A 17543-nucleotide genomic window follows, 5' to 3' on the forward strand; every position below is an offset into this window, starting at 1 on the left:
GCAATATTTTTGTAGAATAATCAGAAATAATCGATTTTATAACCATTTAACAGATGAAAACACCCTGCTTTAGGCACATGCTCTTTTTTCCCCTATTAAAAAAGGATTTTAGGATTAGCTTCAGATAATGTTTGAATCTCTAAATGTTCACACAAATGTCATTATTTCCATATTGTTTATTAAATACAACTATTTTGAAAACACAAAAAGCAATTGTTTCATTATAGAAAATTAAAAACATAAACAGTCAACAAATTAATCAGCTTGGGAACTACACAGGCATAATAAGCAGCTGTAGCAGGCCTCTGTCCAGTACTCAAACTCAGAATGGGATCCTAAATAAAAGAAGTTGTCAGCTCAATAGATTTTACTCTTGGCTTCAGCTCTAAATTTTCTTATATAGAGGTATACATATTCTGCTTTAACACAGGATAAAGTCTTGATTGTCACATAATAGCTCCTCCATTTAAATAAAATTGTTTTGAATATCTATATAATACTTTTGTTCCGATTTCTTGTGTAAGGAAAATGTTTTTAACAAGCTCTGTAACTTACCTGCTATCGCCCTCTTCCAACTGCTTTAATTGCTCTTTTAGTGCTCTGTAGTTGGTCTGCAACATCTGCAGCCTCTCTTTGCGTTTTTCATGGGCTGCTCTTAGCTCATCAGTTTCTCGAGTCTGTATAGCACCAAAAAAAAAACACTCAAATTAGAGTTGGGTAATGTAAGAGATTTTCACACAAAACTCATGAAACTAAAGTTCAATTTAAGTAACTACCTAACTAAAGTAACTAAAAATCTAGATAAAACCTAAATTAAAAATAATCTAGAATCACAGTCTCTGAGGTCAAAAGCAGATTTATTTTTTCTCATTACTACTTTAAAGTGAATTTGGCAAAATATATACTTTTTCATGCTGCTGAGAGGTTTTTAAACATGTACGACCAAAAATGTTAGTGTTCATCTTCTGAATGACTAAAATATAYAGACTGAAAAGGAGTTGTAGACACTGTCTCTTCCTCTAAACTACTCTTTTTGCATGGAAGGCTAATTTCTGTATTTCTGAAGAAAACATTCTGAAGAAAACACTGAAATCAACATCAAAAATCTCAAGAACTGAAATGGTGTCAGGATTTCCCCATTTATTAATTTATACACATACATACATAGATCTTGAAACATTCTGGCTTTGACTGCTAGTACATTGTTTTGTAACAAGCAAGAAAGAAAAAGAGATTTCACAATAGCTTTTATATGACTCATTAAAAAACACACTTTTATACTGATGAAAAATAAGAGATATGCATTGATTTATGTTACAGAATAACAATGTGCAAGTTTTAAAAAAAGTTTTTATAAACAATAATATTATATTTTGAAAAAATAAACATTCAGAAAAGGACATTCTACAGTATGAAGTAAGCTAAATTCTGGCATAGTATAGTAAAGAATTAATCAAATATTATCCTGCAGGAAAATTTGTTCTTCATGCTATATTTTCAATTCAATGGGAGCTCTGCTTGTGGAGGGATTGTACAACATTTTCCTTAATCTCTACATAAACCATGATACTTTATTTGCATGCATTTACTGTTTATATGTAAGGAGAGCTTTCGGCATTTGCATTAAATAAGATACACCAATAGTCAGAGCTGTAAGCAAAGGCAAGCCTTTATACAGACTGTTAGTTATGCTATACTTAGTTTAAGCTTGTCTTCCAAGTAGTAGCCCGGTCTTCATGACACACAAATAAAGCTGGAAGAAAGCAACTAAAATTTCAGATGTTGTACCATGTATAAAATAAGAGTTTTTCTGGAAGCGACACACAGAGACAATTCAGGATATAAAAGGCCCCAAAGTGACCTTACCCGTAAATACTTTTCTAAGTTCTCTGAACCAATCACTAAATCAAATAAATCTGTAAGTTCATCTGTCCATTTCAACTACTTAAAAAATACTTTTGACTGTTTTTTTTAAGTAGTTTATGTAAATAGTACAATATTAAAACTAATAACACGAACAGCAAAATTCAGATGAATTTATGTCAAAGGACGTACAGACTATGATTAAGTTTTGTGTGGCAGTGCAAGAGGAAATTATGATAGTGTTGATGTGGAGCTGTAAAGTCAGGTTCATGAAATCATTATTCTGAAATTGTTTGATACTGAAACTCGATCAAGACTGGCAAGACACTGGATACTTACATCTGTCTTCAGTATAAATCCTCAGAAGTTTAGTGTCAATGCCCTTACAAACGGGCAAGCAAGTATAGAACTTGGCTTTTCCCATTTATGAACTCATGTTTTTCATTATCRCTAACCAGTCCCATTACCCATTCCACTACAGTTATCATACCTTATCAGCTGTTCTGTTTCAAAAAAACCCAGAACTTAGCCCACTGTCCTCATCACYTTCCTTTACTGGTGTATGAAGCACTTCAGAACTCTGAATTTATTCTGCTATTTTTAGAATCTAAGTTTCATTTCTCTTTCATTAGATTGTGTTCTGTTTTTCTAATCATGAAGGTGTCTTGTACATATTTTTCTATATATTGACAGAAATGGGACAGAACAATCTTCTCTAGTGGTGCTGGATCTCTTATTCTATAGTACTTCCTGTGAGATCAGTAAAGACAGAGTCCAAATTGTGGGAGGAGGAACTCAACTGCCTATAAAAAAAAAWGTTATTTTGTTATTTGCAGGGAAGTTCAGTCAAGCCAAAAAGCAAAAAAATTATTCTAATCACTATCTCAAAATTCTGCTGAATTAAACCATAACAACTTCTGTCACTGCAAAAGCTGAGCTAAAACTGAATTGAAAAAATACTGATCAGTTCAATTCCTTGACTGCTGCTGTTTGGGCTGAAAGAAAATGAGGAATCTTACACATACTAAAAAAAAATTGTTTTCCACAAAGCCGTAAGCTGTAAGATTAACATATTTTCAGCATCTKAACACCCTACAGAGAACAGGACCATCTAAAGAATCTAAATTAAGTGTAACAGTGATATAAACAAGTATTCCTCTCTAATATAAATGAATATTTAAGGTAGCCCTAAAGATGAACTACATATTTTGGTTCTAATTCTCTCAAAAATTTTAGATCTTTAAAGAAAAAGATGAGAAAATGCAAAAGGAAGGGCTCCTATTGCTCTCGGTAACTAACCTTCTGGTAAAAGCCAGAAATATCTCCTTTAGGTTGTGCCAAGGATCACAGTTCTAGAAATAAAACATGGGGCAAGAGAACATGTTCTCAGTTTGTATCAAATATCCAACTTTCAGAGCCCAAACTCCTACCCACTTCTTAAAGACAATAGTAGATTGATATACTATGCTGGAATGTACCAGCTTCATAGTCATTTAAAATCCATGAAATACAATATTTATTTTGACATTTTCTTCCCTAAGTGAGGAAGTAATGAGCTCTGTTACCTTTTCTGTAGCTCCTAGATTGCAGAAATGAAGTAGATTTAGTATATAAAAGTAGATTTTTTTATCAAAAGATATTGACCCTCTAAGGTTAGGAATATGCATGTCTACCCTTTCTATATTAGACATTAGGACAGCACCAGCTATATTTCTTGACCAGAAATGAGTAACCTGAGGGAAACAGTGAAAAACCCAGGAATGGGACCTTGGCCTTTTCTGTTTCTTTGTAATGTTGACTTGGATATCAATATCTCTTGTTGCTCAAAGAACCAAGAAACAAAACTATTCTGTTTATCATTTTTTTAATTGTTACAAATTATCAGTAGGGCTGCTGGATAAAGTCACAACTTTATCTTCAGGATATGCACAATCAGTATATTTTTTGATAGGTGACTGTTCAATTTCCTGTAAGTCTATTTCAGGCAATCATACAGTCAACACTTTGCTTGAGGGGGCAATAAAGCAAGTGCCAATTTTGACAATATTGGTCATGTTCACTGTCCTTTGTAAAAAATAATGCCTGGGATGAGATGAAAAAAATCACACAATACCAATGGCACTATTTATATTACTGTTTTGACAAGTCAATTCAGCACCATGCTGGCAGTGGCCGCATTGAACTCTGAATGCAGTGCCACAGCAGTGTTTTAATATGTTAACCTGGATCTGCATAGCTTCCTTTCAATCAATTCAAGCACTATGCAAGGGAAGTCAGCCAGGTCTCCTAGAGATGGAAGAGCTCATATATACATTTTCAAGGGGAGATACACTTAGCCTTTAAAGACATTATAGAGTAAAAGCATACTGCTGAGCACTATGAAAGACCGGAAGCATAGACACAAGGTTGGAGATCATATACTTGCAACGTAACAAATGTACACAAGTTTTAAATTACACTTCTGAACCTCTTTACACTTCAGAAGAGAAGGAATACCAAAGGCAGTATGGCAAACAGTAAAAATTACTGTAACTGACTTGCATTATTAAGTCATAAACAGAGAATAACAATGCTCTCTTTTCTATATCAGCTTACAAATTCAGAGTGCTTTTTTTTCACTTCTGTTTCCAGAAGTTATCATGAAGAAACACAGAATTTTGTTCCATTTAAGACAACATGCACACTGGTGTGTGAACTTACACTGCCAAAGGCAGAGCAGTTGTATTCTACAGTGCCAGAATAGTCTGCAGCATCAGTCAGGGAGGCCAAGCAAAACACATATGTCTTACAGTAAGAGTACAGTTTTCAGGTACAGCTGCGAAACAAAAAACCCTTCATAAAATTCATTTTTTGACTCCCAAACAGGAAAAAGATGGCATGCAGAATTGAATCTGAAGTCTGTATCATGTGTCCTGTTCATATACTCCATATGTGCATTAAGGCAAATTATTAAATTTTCCCAAATGTATAGGGTGAGGATCTTGTGCTAAAATAATAGTCTCCCACTCAGAGAAAATATAATCACATTTTCTTCTAAAATTGACCTATCTCGAAAGCATATACTTCTGCGTGTAGCAAGAACTCAAAACTACATTTGATAAGGCAACCCGAAATTTATCACAGCATGTTTAGTGAAATCAGTTCTGCTTTGAGTTACATACACTGAAAATACCCTACAAATTCCACACTACTGGACAATCACAGGCAACAGAAGCATTAAATAATTACAGTAATTCATAAAAAGGACATAAACATCTTGAAAGGGTAAATTTTGGATGTCAGTTTGAATATACTTGTGGAGAGAAAAGTAAGAGGAGAATATGGATTGTAAATGTTTAACAAAATGACTCAAACAGAGTTTGGGTTTTCTTTGATTGCTTTAAAAATGCATATGGAGATGGAATCCAACAGAACACTCTAAATATATTTAAGATTTTTTTTTCTTTTCTTTTAAGCAAAACAAGCAAACAARCATCTCTAAAACGCGGACAAAATGAGGAGCAACTGTAATACATGCTCAATGATGCTTTCCTACCAAGGGATTTTTTATAATAGTATTTGTTAGAACAACTTATTCTGAGGCATAACTTGTAAGAATACAGGATGTAATATATGTTCCAAGTAATTGACTTGAGTATTTTAAAATGTTGAGCTAACTGGACAATTAAAAATTTTCTTTCTACTTTCTATAAGAATATATAAATTTCTCAAAATACACATTCTCAGATAAAATTTTTTTAAATATATTTAACGAGCATGTGCTATTGATAACATAGCTTGAACTCTAGGTTTTCCTAGGACTGCAGAAATGTCAACACAACATGCTCTGCAGTAAGGAAAAAAGACAAAATAATGGAAAGTATTCTTTTTTGCTAACACACTTACAGTCCATAACAATATGTGCACTCTGCATTTTTTAAATGCCTGTTTATTTTGGTATATCTTTATGCAAGCTTCTAGCTGGAGGGGTTTTCTATTTCAATTTTTTTTGTTGTTTTTCTAGTGTTCACCTTTAGCTGTAGTGTCTTCTCTAAGCTTTCAATCTTCCTTTCAGCTATTTTAAGCTTCTTTAGCTCCTCTGACTCTTTCAAAGAGCTCTTTGGGGACAGAGACCTTGATCGTTTCACAGGTGGCTCCTGGAGAATAAAACAAGGACATGGTTGAACTAGTTGGAACACTGGATTATGAAAGACATGCAGAATTAAAGAAGAAGTAATTTTGAATACTAATAATGAATTATAAAAAAAAAAATCTGCATGGAATACCAGAGAAATAACAAGCAGAATTACCACAGCGCTATCACTAAAGGTTTCTCTGTGACTCGTTAATGAGAATATTCATTTACATTTACATTGTTTCTTTCAGAATAATGATGTCCCATTAGGGAAGACTAAAGGGTTATAGACTCAGAAATGCAAGAAACCTCATTACAAAGGAGGGGATAGAGGCTGGTCTAATTGCTCTATAAGGGTCCAAGGTTACACTTGATAGGACAACCAGAAACAAGAGGGAAAGGATTTTTTTCCCTTTGAAATAGTTTAACACACTGTGAAGTTGAAGGAACAATATGCTTGAGGAATATAAATACAACAGACAGTAGATCTTACACCATAATGACCATATGGTCATTAACTATAATGTGACTAACTAGAGACAAGAATATGTGTTTATATTATGTACAGCTTCATATAGCAATCTGGAGAAAGAATATGTGAAAGTAACACTTAAACTGGGCAGCTTTCTTTTTCATTCTATTTCATATGGCCTTATGGCAAAGGAAGACCTCATGAAATTAGTTTTTCTGATTTTTTTGAATAACTTTGGTTAAGGATAGAGAAATACTAATGCATATGTAACACCTGCAAGGTAAGCTATAAAATGATACTTAATAAATTCAAACTAAAACTTGGAATTGTGATTACTGTTATCAGATGCTATCATTTTCACTGTAAAATAACTAATTTACAACAACAGGAGTTCAGGATAACGTCTTCTTGAATATTATGCATTTCAATACTTCTGCTATTTCATTAAAATAATGTTAAAGAGAATCTTAATTAGGAACTGGCATTTTTGATCATTATCTTTCAGCATTAAATGTTGTAAAACACTGTAGCCCATGCTTCAAATTTAAATTAAATGAGTTCCCAAAAAGGTGAAAACAAAAATGTCACGTTCTACATATTTAATAACCTAAATATTGCTAAGATGATTTTCTTTCTTTTTTGCTTCAAAAATTTGCTTCCACGAGAAGAAAAAAATGTACAAAGTTTGGAAAGAGTTTTACAACAACATATGTCCTTTGACATTTAGACGCTATATATTTTTAGATTCTGTTAACTTTAGTTAATAGATACTGATATTAATAGAAAAGATATTAACAGTGCACAAAATCAGCTTCCTTTCAATTGTCTTGAGTCAAATACCCCAAAACCAAAGTATGAAAAAATTCCAATCACCCTCAATATTCAAAATTTCTTGAATAAAGTCAATACCCTAAACAAAATTCATTATCTTCCAGATTTCACAACTATTGCATAACCCACACATCTTCCCTAGAATACAGAGTGTACTATTTTTCAAGAAACAGTAAATTAATTCCTGGTTAAACTTCATTTATGTATAGGGAAGACTTGGAAAATACACAATTTCTCTGAAATTAAGGTCAGAGCACTGCATTTGTCCTTCTCTAGGAGAAGGACAGCAAATAAAAATAAGTGGACCAAAAATGATTTGAGGAAGAAAGGCTCTGAAGTAGAATGGAGAAGGAGAGAGAAAGAAAGAACATTATATTGGAAGATCAACAAGCCTCACAGTTTGTTGCTTTAATAAAAAGTGATCAAATACAATGAATAGGTATTTGATTATGCAAGGTTTTCTTTACGTAACAGTCTTTTTGTATAGTTGCCTGGGATTATGCTGTGACTCTTCTTACTGTTGAAGTACAGGGCAAAGATAAGCAAAAATATAGAGAATATTCAAATTTTGATAGGCATAGAAACAGTGCCCTGTGAGAACAGGTAGGATTAGTCATGTGCCCTACTAAACAAGCTACTCTTTGAATCTGTTTTTACCTGTTTAAGTGATCAAACTAGAGGTCTGTGGAGAAAAGCAGCTGGGTTGTGGCTCCAGAGCTGCACACAGGTTGTTTGAAGGCAATCTTTGCTATGGAGGCAGACAGTTTAACTTTCTTACCAACACACAGAAGTCTGTGCAGTAAAATATACTACCATTTGATTGCCTGGGACTGCTGCAAAACTCAGTCTGGAGCATGGCATTTGTAATAATCTTCTCACCACTACAAACTTTGCTGCTGCTGCTGCCAGGTTTAAGGCTTTAATTTGTAATTCAGTTCTCAAATTGTACAGCAAATTTATATACCTTTGGATTAAAAATATACACAAATTGTAATGTTCTAAACATTTTTGAAAAAATAATTTGAAGAATTAATAGAAGAACATTGTAAGAATATTAATTGAAGTCAGGGAAGTGCAAAAAGAACAGACTTTCAGTCAAATGACTGAAATGATCCTAAAGCTTGTTTGCAAAAGACTAAACCAAGGAACAGAACAAATAGAAATAAACACACTTTCCAATATTAACAGAAATGAAACTTTGTAGCAGAAGATGTAATGTGAAGAAATGGCTGTTAAGTATACGTGACACRTACACGTTAACTGTTAATGCAAGATCAAGAAGCAGAATAAGAAAAGATGCTTTTTGAATAACCTCTTATTGCAAGTCTCCACCATGAAAGACACAGAGGAGAAATGGGGAATAGACAAGTTCAGCACGTTGCATGTTGGATGAAGTCCCAAAACAGGAAAAACAAAACAAGGAAGCTGAGACTCTTACTGAAATATCTTGGAGAACTCTGCAACACATACATTAGATTTTTTTGCCGGGATATAGCACTGAAGACAGTAGTCAGAAAACTTAGTGTTTTWTATCAGTTGAAGAAACTGAGAAACACTAGGAACTGAGCCATCGACTGACAGAGTGCAAGCTTAAGTTTCTTTTAGGAGAGAAAAAACAAATCAAATTTTTGATTAACAATGTTTCAACATGAACTTTATCAGCACTGCAAGCTAACTCATGCCTTTTAAGAGAAAGATTTATTATATCTTGAAATTATATAGATACTTAGAAGAATGCTTCAGGATGTATATCAATAAAAGATATAACTCCTATGCATCATATGATGGCAAGTTTGGGATTTATTTGGTGATATTTAAAAGCTTAGCTATGTATTAAAAAAAAAAGTCTGTGTTACTGAATCTGCCAGCAAACATGTGAATGGCAGATTAGTCAGGTAACACAAATCATAACTCAGAGTTAAAAAGTTTCAGCTTCAAAAATAGCTCTAGGAAGATCAAGCAACTGAATCCTAAGTCTTCATACAAAACGGCAGTCAGCTATACCACYTTCCACAGAGATTCGAATAAGAGGGTTACAGTTGCCTCTAAGCATGCACTTAACAACATCAAGAAAAATGACACTGCACATGCACATTTAACAAAGCTTTTAGCCACCACACCATCTGTCTTACAGAATAAGTTGTTTTCATTGCCATACATCACTATAGGTGTGGGATTCAGGTTTCTGCAATTCACAAAAATCAACACTAGCCTACGCATGTGTATCAATGCATTCTGCAGAACCACACAGGTGGAAGTGGGCCAAACGTCACAAAGTATTAATCACAAGTTTTTGCTTTGTCCCAGAATAAAAGTTTTTTGAAAAATTTTCCTATTATTTCATCTTTCAAAATTTTTGGCTTTTTATAGCACAAAGTAATCCAAGCTTTGTCATTTTGATGAGAAGTGATTCCATGTTTGTTTGTTCTCAGTTTACTGGGATTATATTTAAAGAATGATGAAGAACTAACATGATGGAGTTTTTGTGAAGCCGATATAGTTGTAATTGTTTAAAAAAAAAGTGCTGGATWTTCAAGGTATTATTCTTCCTCTCAAATCAGATGCTGATAACTACTGTCCTGAATATTTTTGTCCTAAAAGACTGAACAACAAGGTAACGTAAAGATCCCCCATCACAAAGAAAAATCAGTAGTAATAGCCATGCACTTCATTAAGGATGCTTACTTTTTTAAGTACATTTTCTGATCCTAAAGCCAGAGTATTTCTGTGATTTTCTTTACCATCTTGCCTAAATACAAAGGCTTTGTAGACCTTTCAATCTATTTTCAAAAGTTTGGGTAGAGAATAAGGGCACACACGGAAATGTGCATATATCAAGCAGTTCTAAAGTAGAGTATTAGAGGAACATGACCGGATCTACATATCAAACTAGAAAAGATTCTATGTAACAGAATTTAAATGTTAGTAATTAGGTTTCTTTCAAATAGTGTAATTTTTTATTCATGACACAGTGATGATCAGTCCAGGACAAATATGTCACTCTAACATTACACTGAGGAAACAAGCTATGACATAGAAAAAGAAAGTGAGACAGTAGAACATGATAATAAAAACAAGCTACTCTGATCTAGCTATCTAATGGAAAGGTCAGAATAACTAGATAGTCTAGGCTGGCTCAGCATCGATGATATTTTTCTTTTTCTTAATAATCCTGTGAAGTAGAGTCCTTATTCCAACAGCTATAAGAAACCAGTGTTTCTTGCTGGGCAGCCAAATATGGAGTTCTAAGTATCCCTAAACAAATGTTTTATAAAGTATTTCTTTCCCAAAAATAAGTGCAGGACCAGGCAGGCTATTGGAACAGAAAAAGCCATACTGTTTTCCCAAAGGAAATGGTAGAAGATACCAAATTTGGGAAGAAGATGAGATTTCTAATGAAGCAGAACGTGATACACCAACATTGCAGACTACTTTWACCATATCGAAGGGTGTTCCTATTCGATTCCTTTATATAGGCCTCTGCAAGTTTCCYATATTCGACACAACTATATAAAAAAAAATTAATTGCATAGATATTGAACACACTGGCAAAAAAATGGCTTACATTAATCTCAAAAAATAATTTAATTGTAAAATTATTTTCTTATCTTCTTCATTTGCTATATAGTTGTTAATGCTACCTGGAGCCTAAATTTAATAACAAATCACAATGAAAGAGAGAGTGTAATATTATACAGAGTAAAAAAAGTCCAAAGTATAAACTTCAAAAAGGACATAATTTTTTCAAAAGGACATAATTTTTTACTAATAGAAAAAATACTATTTTCAAAACAACAATTTCTGCATTACTCARTATTTTTCATTTGTATTTCCCTTATTTCTCTTTCAGGGAAAGATGGCCATTCTAGTAAATAGAATAAAATACTTAATATTAATTTTAACAAACCTACAAAGAGTTTAGCCTTCAAATATTTCATAGAACTTTGTACTCCCAACAGTTATTTTAACAAGTCTTTGGCAGATAACACAAYAACCATTGAGACAAGCTTCCATAATTATAAGCAGCATCAACAAGTATTAAAACTATTATCTGGACCCCTGAGCAAAAATGTTTGGCTTTATCAGGCTCACTTAGACACAAATACATAAGACAATAAAACTGTCGTACCTCACGCTCTCTTTCAGTCCTTACATTGTTGCTTTCCAGGATATCTGTCATGTGTAGACTGTGCTCCGCTAGGTCAAGACCTGCTTTTTTCAATTTTTCCTGTAAAAGTTCAATTTCAGATTTTTGTGTTGCAATAAGACTCTCAAGTTCACTCAGAGAATGCTGTCGAAATACCTAGAAAATGATAGTACAAGTATCACTAACGTTAAAAAACAAATCAACAATTCATTTAGATGAAAATGCCTAGAGAAATAGAACTTCACTGATAATACAGGAATATGAGAGAGCAGTAAATACTTGTGTCTTCAGAAATGAAGTATACATTAAAAGATCAACAGAGGATCTCCAAATCTTAAATAAATATTTGCACAACAACAATACTATATTTTTCAACTCCAAATATACAGTTTTAACAATAGTTGCTTTATATACACATTTCTTCTACAGTAACCTATTTTACTATGCTACTTCATATTTCACATGCAGTCAAAATTTCCTGTAAAAATGTTTTCACTCCTGAACTTGTTTCTCATAAAATTTTAAACTGGCCAGTATCATTGGCTTATTAAACAGGAATTTACATGGAATATTCTCTCAGGCAAGATACTTTTAGTTAGAAACTGCCCCCAAAATGTAAACCCACAAACTCGACCCATGATACCATAAACTCAAGACAGCACAAGTATTGTGGTCAAATTAAAAAAAAAAAAAAAAAAAAAAAAAAAAAAAGTCAGCTATCCTCAATCACACTGTTATTCAAGTCAGATACATAATTTCAAGAAGCCATTAAATTCCAGGATCCTTCCCAGTTGTTAATCAGTTCATAATAATTCCCTGACATGACATAATACTACCACAGACAGTTCACCTTGAGGCTGTTACAAAATCTGTTCAAATCAACAGATATTTTCATTGATACCAGCTACCTTTGAATCATATYGCCAATGCCCAACAGCAGACTCAAGTATGTCCAAATGATCAAGAGTGATCAAGTTAGCATGGCTTGATAAATTACTCCTTGTCAGCTGAGTCTGCAGTAACTACTTGTGTGCACACTCCACCCCATCACAACCACAGAGCAAAACACTGTTAGCTTAAACCATCTTAATACAAACACTCTTGTCTGTGGTAATCGCAAARCAAAATGCATTAGCTTCAGCCTCTTCACAGTGCTCTAAGGCTGCAGAGAGATGCACAACTTTCAAGCAGCTGCGCCAGATGAAGACAGCAGAGTCCCCAAATGGTCAGTACAGCCAGGCAGCTGGAGGTTAGCACCCCAAAACTTCTGCCGAAAGAAGAGGGGGTGTGAACCTCCACCCTAATCCATTACAGCAGTAAGAAGGCAATTTAAAAAGCCAATGCAAGTGGCCTGAGCTGACCTAGTTGACCTTGTGTGATGTTGATTATGGCAAACTCACAAAACTCTTTGTGCCAGCAGAGCTCTGACAGTAATGACAAGTAGCTAGGAAATAGTCTTCAATCACCAAAGCTCGATCCAGAAGACAACTTTCTCAAAACCTAACTGCTTGCAACTATCTGAGCATATTCTCAAGAACATTACTGACTTCAATAGAAAAGAAGGAATTTGGTACAATGACCCACAGGTCCTATTCTCTCAAATAGCAGTAAACCTCAAGTAACACAAATCAGGTATACTGACAAAAATCAGAAAAAGTAGTATAGATAGAAAAGTATTCCAAATTCTAGCTAATCTAAAGCAGGAGTGAAAAAGACCAAAAATTGATTAAAATCATTTGATTAACAAGCAGGCACTCTTGTAACCTTAGTATTTGACAGAAACAGAGTAATGAGCATAGCTATTTGAGTTCTTTCTATGCCGAACACAAAGCTTCTATTAAAATAAACTCACAGTTTCTGCAAGTAAATCCCATGTTAGATTTGCCAAGTATTTATTTCAAGAAACAAGTAACTCCTCATACAGCAAAAAAAAACTGGAGAATTGTTAGAAAACAGAAGTTGCCCGCGCTCTTGCTTACTGCTCTTTAAATAATTTCTTATTTTGTGATATACTTTAGGCTATACACAGTTGCAGATGACACTTCCACCTATAATTAGCAAAAGGCTAGTTTATAACTACAATAAAACTCTACACAGAGGAAAAAAAGAAAGCAAAGATGAGGAGTACACTAACCATGCATTGAAAAGTACATTTACAGGAAAACTAGGTTATTCCACTCTTTCATTTGACCACAGGTTTAGGACCACACAAAAGAGAAAAGATCCAACCCGGAAGATGGAAATAACGTCTATAGATAAGGAATATTTATTTACATTTAACTTGCGTATTTACAATTTTTAGTTGAACTTTTTCTTCATTATTAACAAACAGAAATACATATACTACCACATCAAATTTTACTGATTTCTCAAGCACACATAAAAATAGAATGCTAAGTGTAACATAATATCATACCGTTACACTAGTAATCAAAAAAGAAACCATAGCTTTAATTTTGTTATAACTTTGTTATAATCACGTTGTTACCATGAATTTCATCTTAACAAATTTTAAGTCTAGAACTGGTAAATGTTGCTGACTTTTAAACCAGAAGAATTACAATTACATACATTAATTTATGTATGTATGTATGTATGTATTAATTTAGTTAATGTAAAGTACACAGATTAACTTCTTTGTATTATTATTGTTGTTTACTTCTTTCTTTATAAAATCAACAACAAAATGTACAAGGCTGTGAAATGAAAATCAGTTTAGGAGTTACAGAATATATACACTCATGGCTCCTCTAAAWCAATAAAGTTTTGCTACTAACTGCAATTAGACCAGTACAGGAACCGACTTTTTTTTAAATAGATTTTTCTTAGAAGAGTTCTCTAAAAATTACCATGCCTTGATACTTATTTTAAATTAAATCACTATAAAGGCATAATATCTCATAAAAATCTTATGATAGTGCTTGAGTACATGCATACAGAGAGATATTTCTAAGAAAGCTGAAAAACATTAGAACAATCTGAAGACATTCATTTACAGTATTGAGGTTTTCAATTACGAATGGATTCAAATTCAATAAAAGCTGAGTGATTTGTCAAATTTAAATTTTCTTTACTCCCTGATTAATAATTTTCTTTGTTTCCTAGACTGAAGACTTTGTTTTAATAAATTTCAAGAGAATGTACAAATATGAATTTTTGAGATTAAAAAAAAAAAAATCCAAGGACTGAAAGTTGGACAAAATTTCTCTCTCTAGTGTTCTGTTTCAGGTTCATGCCCATTAAACTTTAAATTATTGTTGTTTTGTATACTGGATTTCCTTGGTAAAAAGGAAAAAAAAATCTTCAAAACCAAATCATTTAATGAAAAGATTCCAGGTTTTTGTGAGAACCTTATTTTCTGTAAGAAACTTGACCCCATTAATGACCTATAGTTCCAAGATTTATTCATGAGGATAGGTAGAGTTCTGTTTTTTCAGATCTTGAGAAAGGAATGCACTCTCTTCATTAGTTTTTACTCTCTAGTTTTACATCTGAACTCTCACTAAGAATTAAGTAATCTAAGAACTAAGGGAAATATTGTAATTACTAAGCAAAAAAAAAAAAAAAAAAAAAAAAAAAAAAAAAAAAAAAAAAAAAAAAAAAAAAAAAAAAAAAAAAAAAAGCATGTAACTTGCACTGTTTGAACTTTGACTTTAAAACCCTAGTATTATCTGAAATAAGAACAATATTGTGCTTCAGGACTTAGCATCCAAGGCCCGTATGAAGAATGTAGTCCAGTTCCAGAATACAGTCCAGAAAAAGAAAGCCAGGTTACATGCCAAGTGGCAGCATCACTGTTTTCTACAGCTGCTATCTCAAAATCAGTGTTGTAGTCTTGTTTTCTCACCAACTGAAATATTAACTGACCTCAACAATAAGAGTTCCATAAAGTTCCAGTTCTTGAAGTCTATCTGAAACCTATGTCTAGAACTAAAATTCCTGGTTTACAGGTAATACTGAACTTCTGCCCAGACTATCCATCTACATGCTGAGTACTGCAAATGAATGCTTTCTCTCAAGTTTAGGCATCTTGGATTAAATTCTATCTGTGCTATAAAGTCTACATTAGCAAAATTACGTGGTTTTTTTATTTTCACAATAAAGATTAGCCTAAATTATCTGTTATTTTCAGCATATAATTGATTTTCTCATACTGATATTCAATTTAACATGCAAAATATATATTCCAAATAATTGATAATGGCCTATTTATGTCTTAAAGAACAAATATAACACAGAAAGAATTTTCTTCTACCAAACAGATCTCTCACTCCTCTTATGCTTATGTATCATTACAAAGGAAGACAGCACTGATTTTGTCTGGACGCATTAACCAAGGTGAAGTCACTAAAGGAACAATCACAACAATGTGCCTAGGGAAGAGAATCCAGTGCTTGCTTTACATTACTCTTGACAGAGCTAACAAACAGTACCAAACAATATGGACAGAATACAGCTATTGTCTGCCATAGTCCCGTTCCGTTCTGCTTTGCTGAAATGGTAAGACATAGCGGGTGTGAACAGAATGGCTCCCTCCCCTGTCCCTCTCTTTCTACCTCCTCAATATTAATCTGTGCTTTCAAGACATTACCTCCTCTAGATGCACGCTGCAGTACCAGAATAGGAGGAAACTGTGCGTAAGCCTGAGCAATCTTTCTGTAAGTAGATGAAASCTCACTCTGCTTGAGTGACAGACCAGCTAATGAGCACACGGCTACTTAGTAYGGGCTAGGATATCTTTTCTCTCAACACCACATTAATACAGGTTATACACACAACTCAGACTGGAGGAAGTTAGCACACATTTGCCAGCAGAGCTTAATGAGGAAACAGCTTTTGAGACCCAAGGCAACCAAGCTGCTCAAGCCTATGACCCATATACCAAAGTTTTCTTGCAGTCAGACTCCTGCAGGGAACCACCAGAAGCAGTTTATGTAAGAAATAACAATTACTTCCCAGGTTTCTTCTTAAACTGTTACTGAGTCAGCTAGCTGGGCGGCCAAGCCAGAGGCAGTGCTCACGTCAGCATCCTTCAACAGCTCCTCCTTCTTACAGCCTGGAATTCAGACGACCACAGCAGCACCTGCTCTACTGTACATACTTCTAGGACAGGTTCCTGAAATTAGCTGTTAAAAAGCTGCACACGGCTGAAAAGCCACTATTAGACACATTTCAATTTGTCATTATTTCCCATGCCAGTACACAATGATATATTTACTAATTCATGTATTWTTTACTACCATAATAGCCAGAGCTCAAATTGTAAAAATTAAACACAGATACTAAAAGAGTAAAGAGGAAAAATTCAGCCAAAAGTGAAAAAAAGAAGAATTTTGGCAGACTTACTGGAATTTTGTATATTTTATTTCATCTTATCAGATTTTATTCACATTCTTTTCTAAATAAGTACGCACACAAAATATACAAGACTGTGTACAGACACGTAAGTGACCCTTTGATTTAGATATTCATTGTCACATAGAAAGAGAAGAGAAAAAACATAGGACCAAGTTAATGGCAATTCTGACAACACTACTACAGTTAATAGCAATTCTGACAGTGCCTTGAATGGATGTGCTGCTTTCATAGTCATATGTAGTTAAGTTCGTATGAGGTTGTTGCAGGAACTCGTGTAAATCACAGCTCTGGCTCACTGCCTATCACTGAAGTAATCTTCTACACAAAGCCTCCTGCAGCAGAAGAGCTGGACACTGAATTCAAACACCATCTGAAATACTCATGGCAGAAGAGGGCTTGTCTATCCAGCAGATGGAAGTATGATGGGAAACTTTTATCAAGCAAAGACCCAGTGAAAACAATACACTGGAAACAGACTTGGGGAGGGATGACACTTGCTATATATTAGGAACTTGCATTCAGGAAAAGAGAAATGTAAATGCCAAGAGGAGGACAGTGGTGATAAAGAGACTACGGTGGTAAGACAAATAAAGAGTAATGATTGCAACTAACTATCTAAGTAAAATCCTGAACTCTGGGGACAGTGCAGATGACTTACTACTTGCGGAAAGGACTGAGAAGCCGAGCTGGTTAYTGCTTTCGATTCTGCCAGAAACAAGTGATACAGCACATGCAGTAAGATGCAAGCACAAGCTGGG

At 33.9% G+C, this 17543-nt stretch overlaps 1 protein-coding gene across 3 annotated transcripts in view; it reads right to left on the minus strand.

The window, feature by feature from the left end:
- CNTLN (centlein) overlaps positions 1 to 17543 on the minus strand; it is a 201953-nt gene that overhangs the window by 95035 nt on the left and 89375 nt on the right. For all 3 annotated transcript variants that reach the window (XM_085326231.1, XM_085326230.1, XM_085326229.1), the window contains exons 9-11: positions 11410 to 11583; positions 5874 to 5999; positions 556 to 677 (exon numbers count right to left, since the gene is read on the minus strand). In XM_085326231.1, coding sequence (XP_085182357.1) covers positions 556 to 677; positions 5874 to 5999; positions 11410 to 11583 — 422 coding nt within the window. The remainder of the gene's footprint in view (positions 1 to 555; positions 678 to 5873; positions 6000 to 11409; positions 11584 to 17543) is intronic.

The sequence above is a fragment of the Rhea americana genome, unplaced genomic scaffold, assembly GCF_003343005.1.
Source record: "Rhea americana isolate MKP2758 unplaced genomic scaffold, rheAme1 scaffold_129, whole genome shotgun sequence".
NCBI classification, from domain to species: domain Eukaryota; kingdom Metazoa; phylum Chordata; class Aves; order Rheiformes; family Rheidae; genus Rhea; species Rhea americana.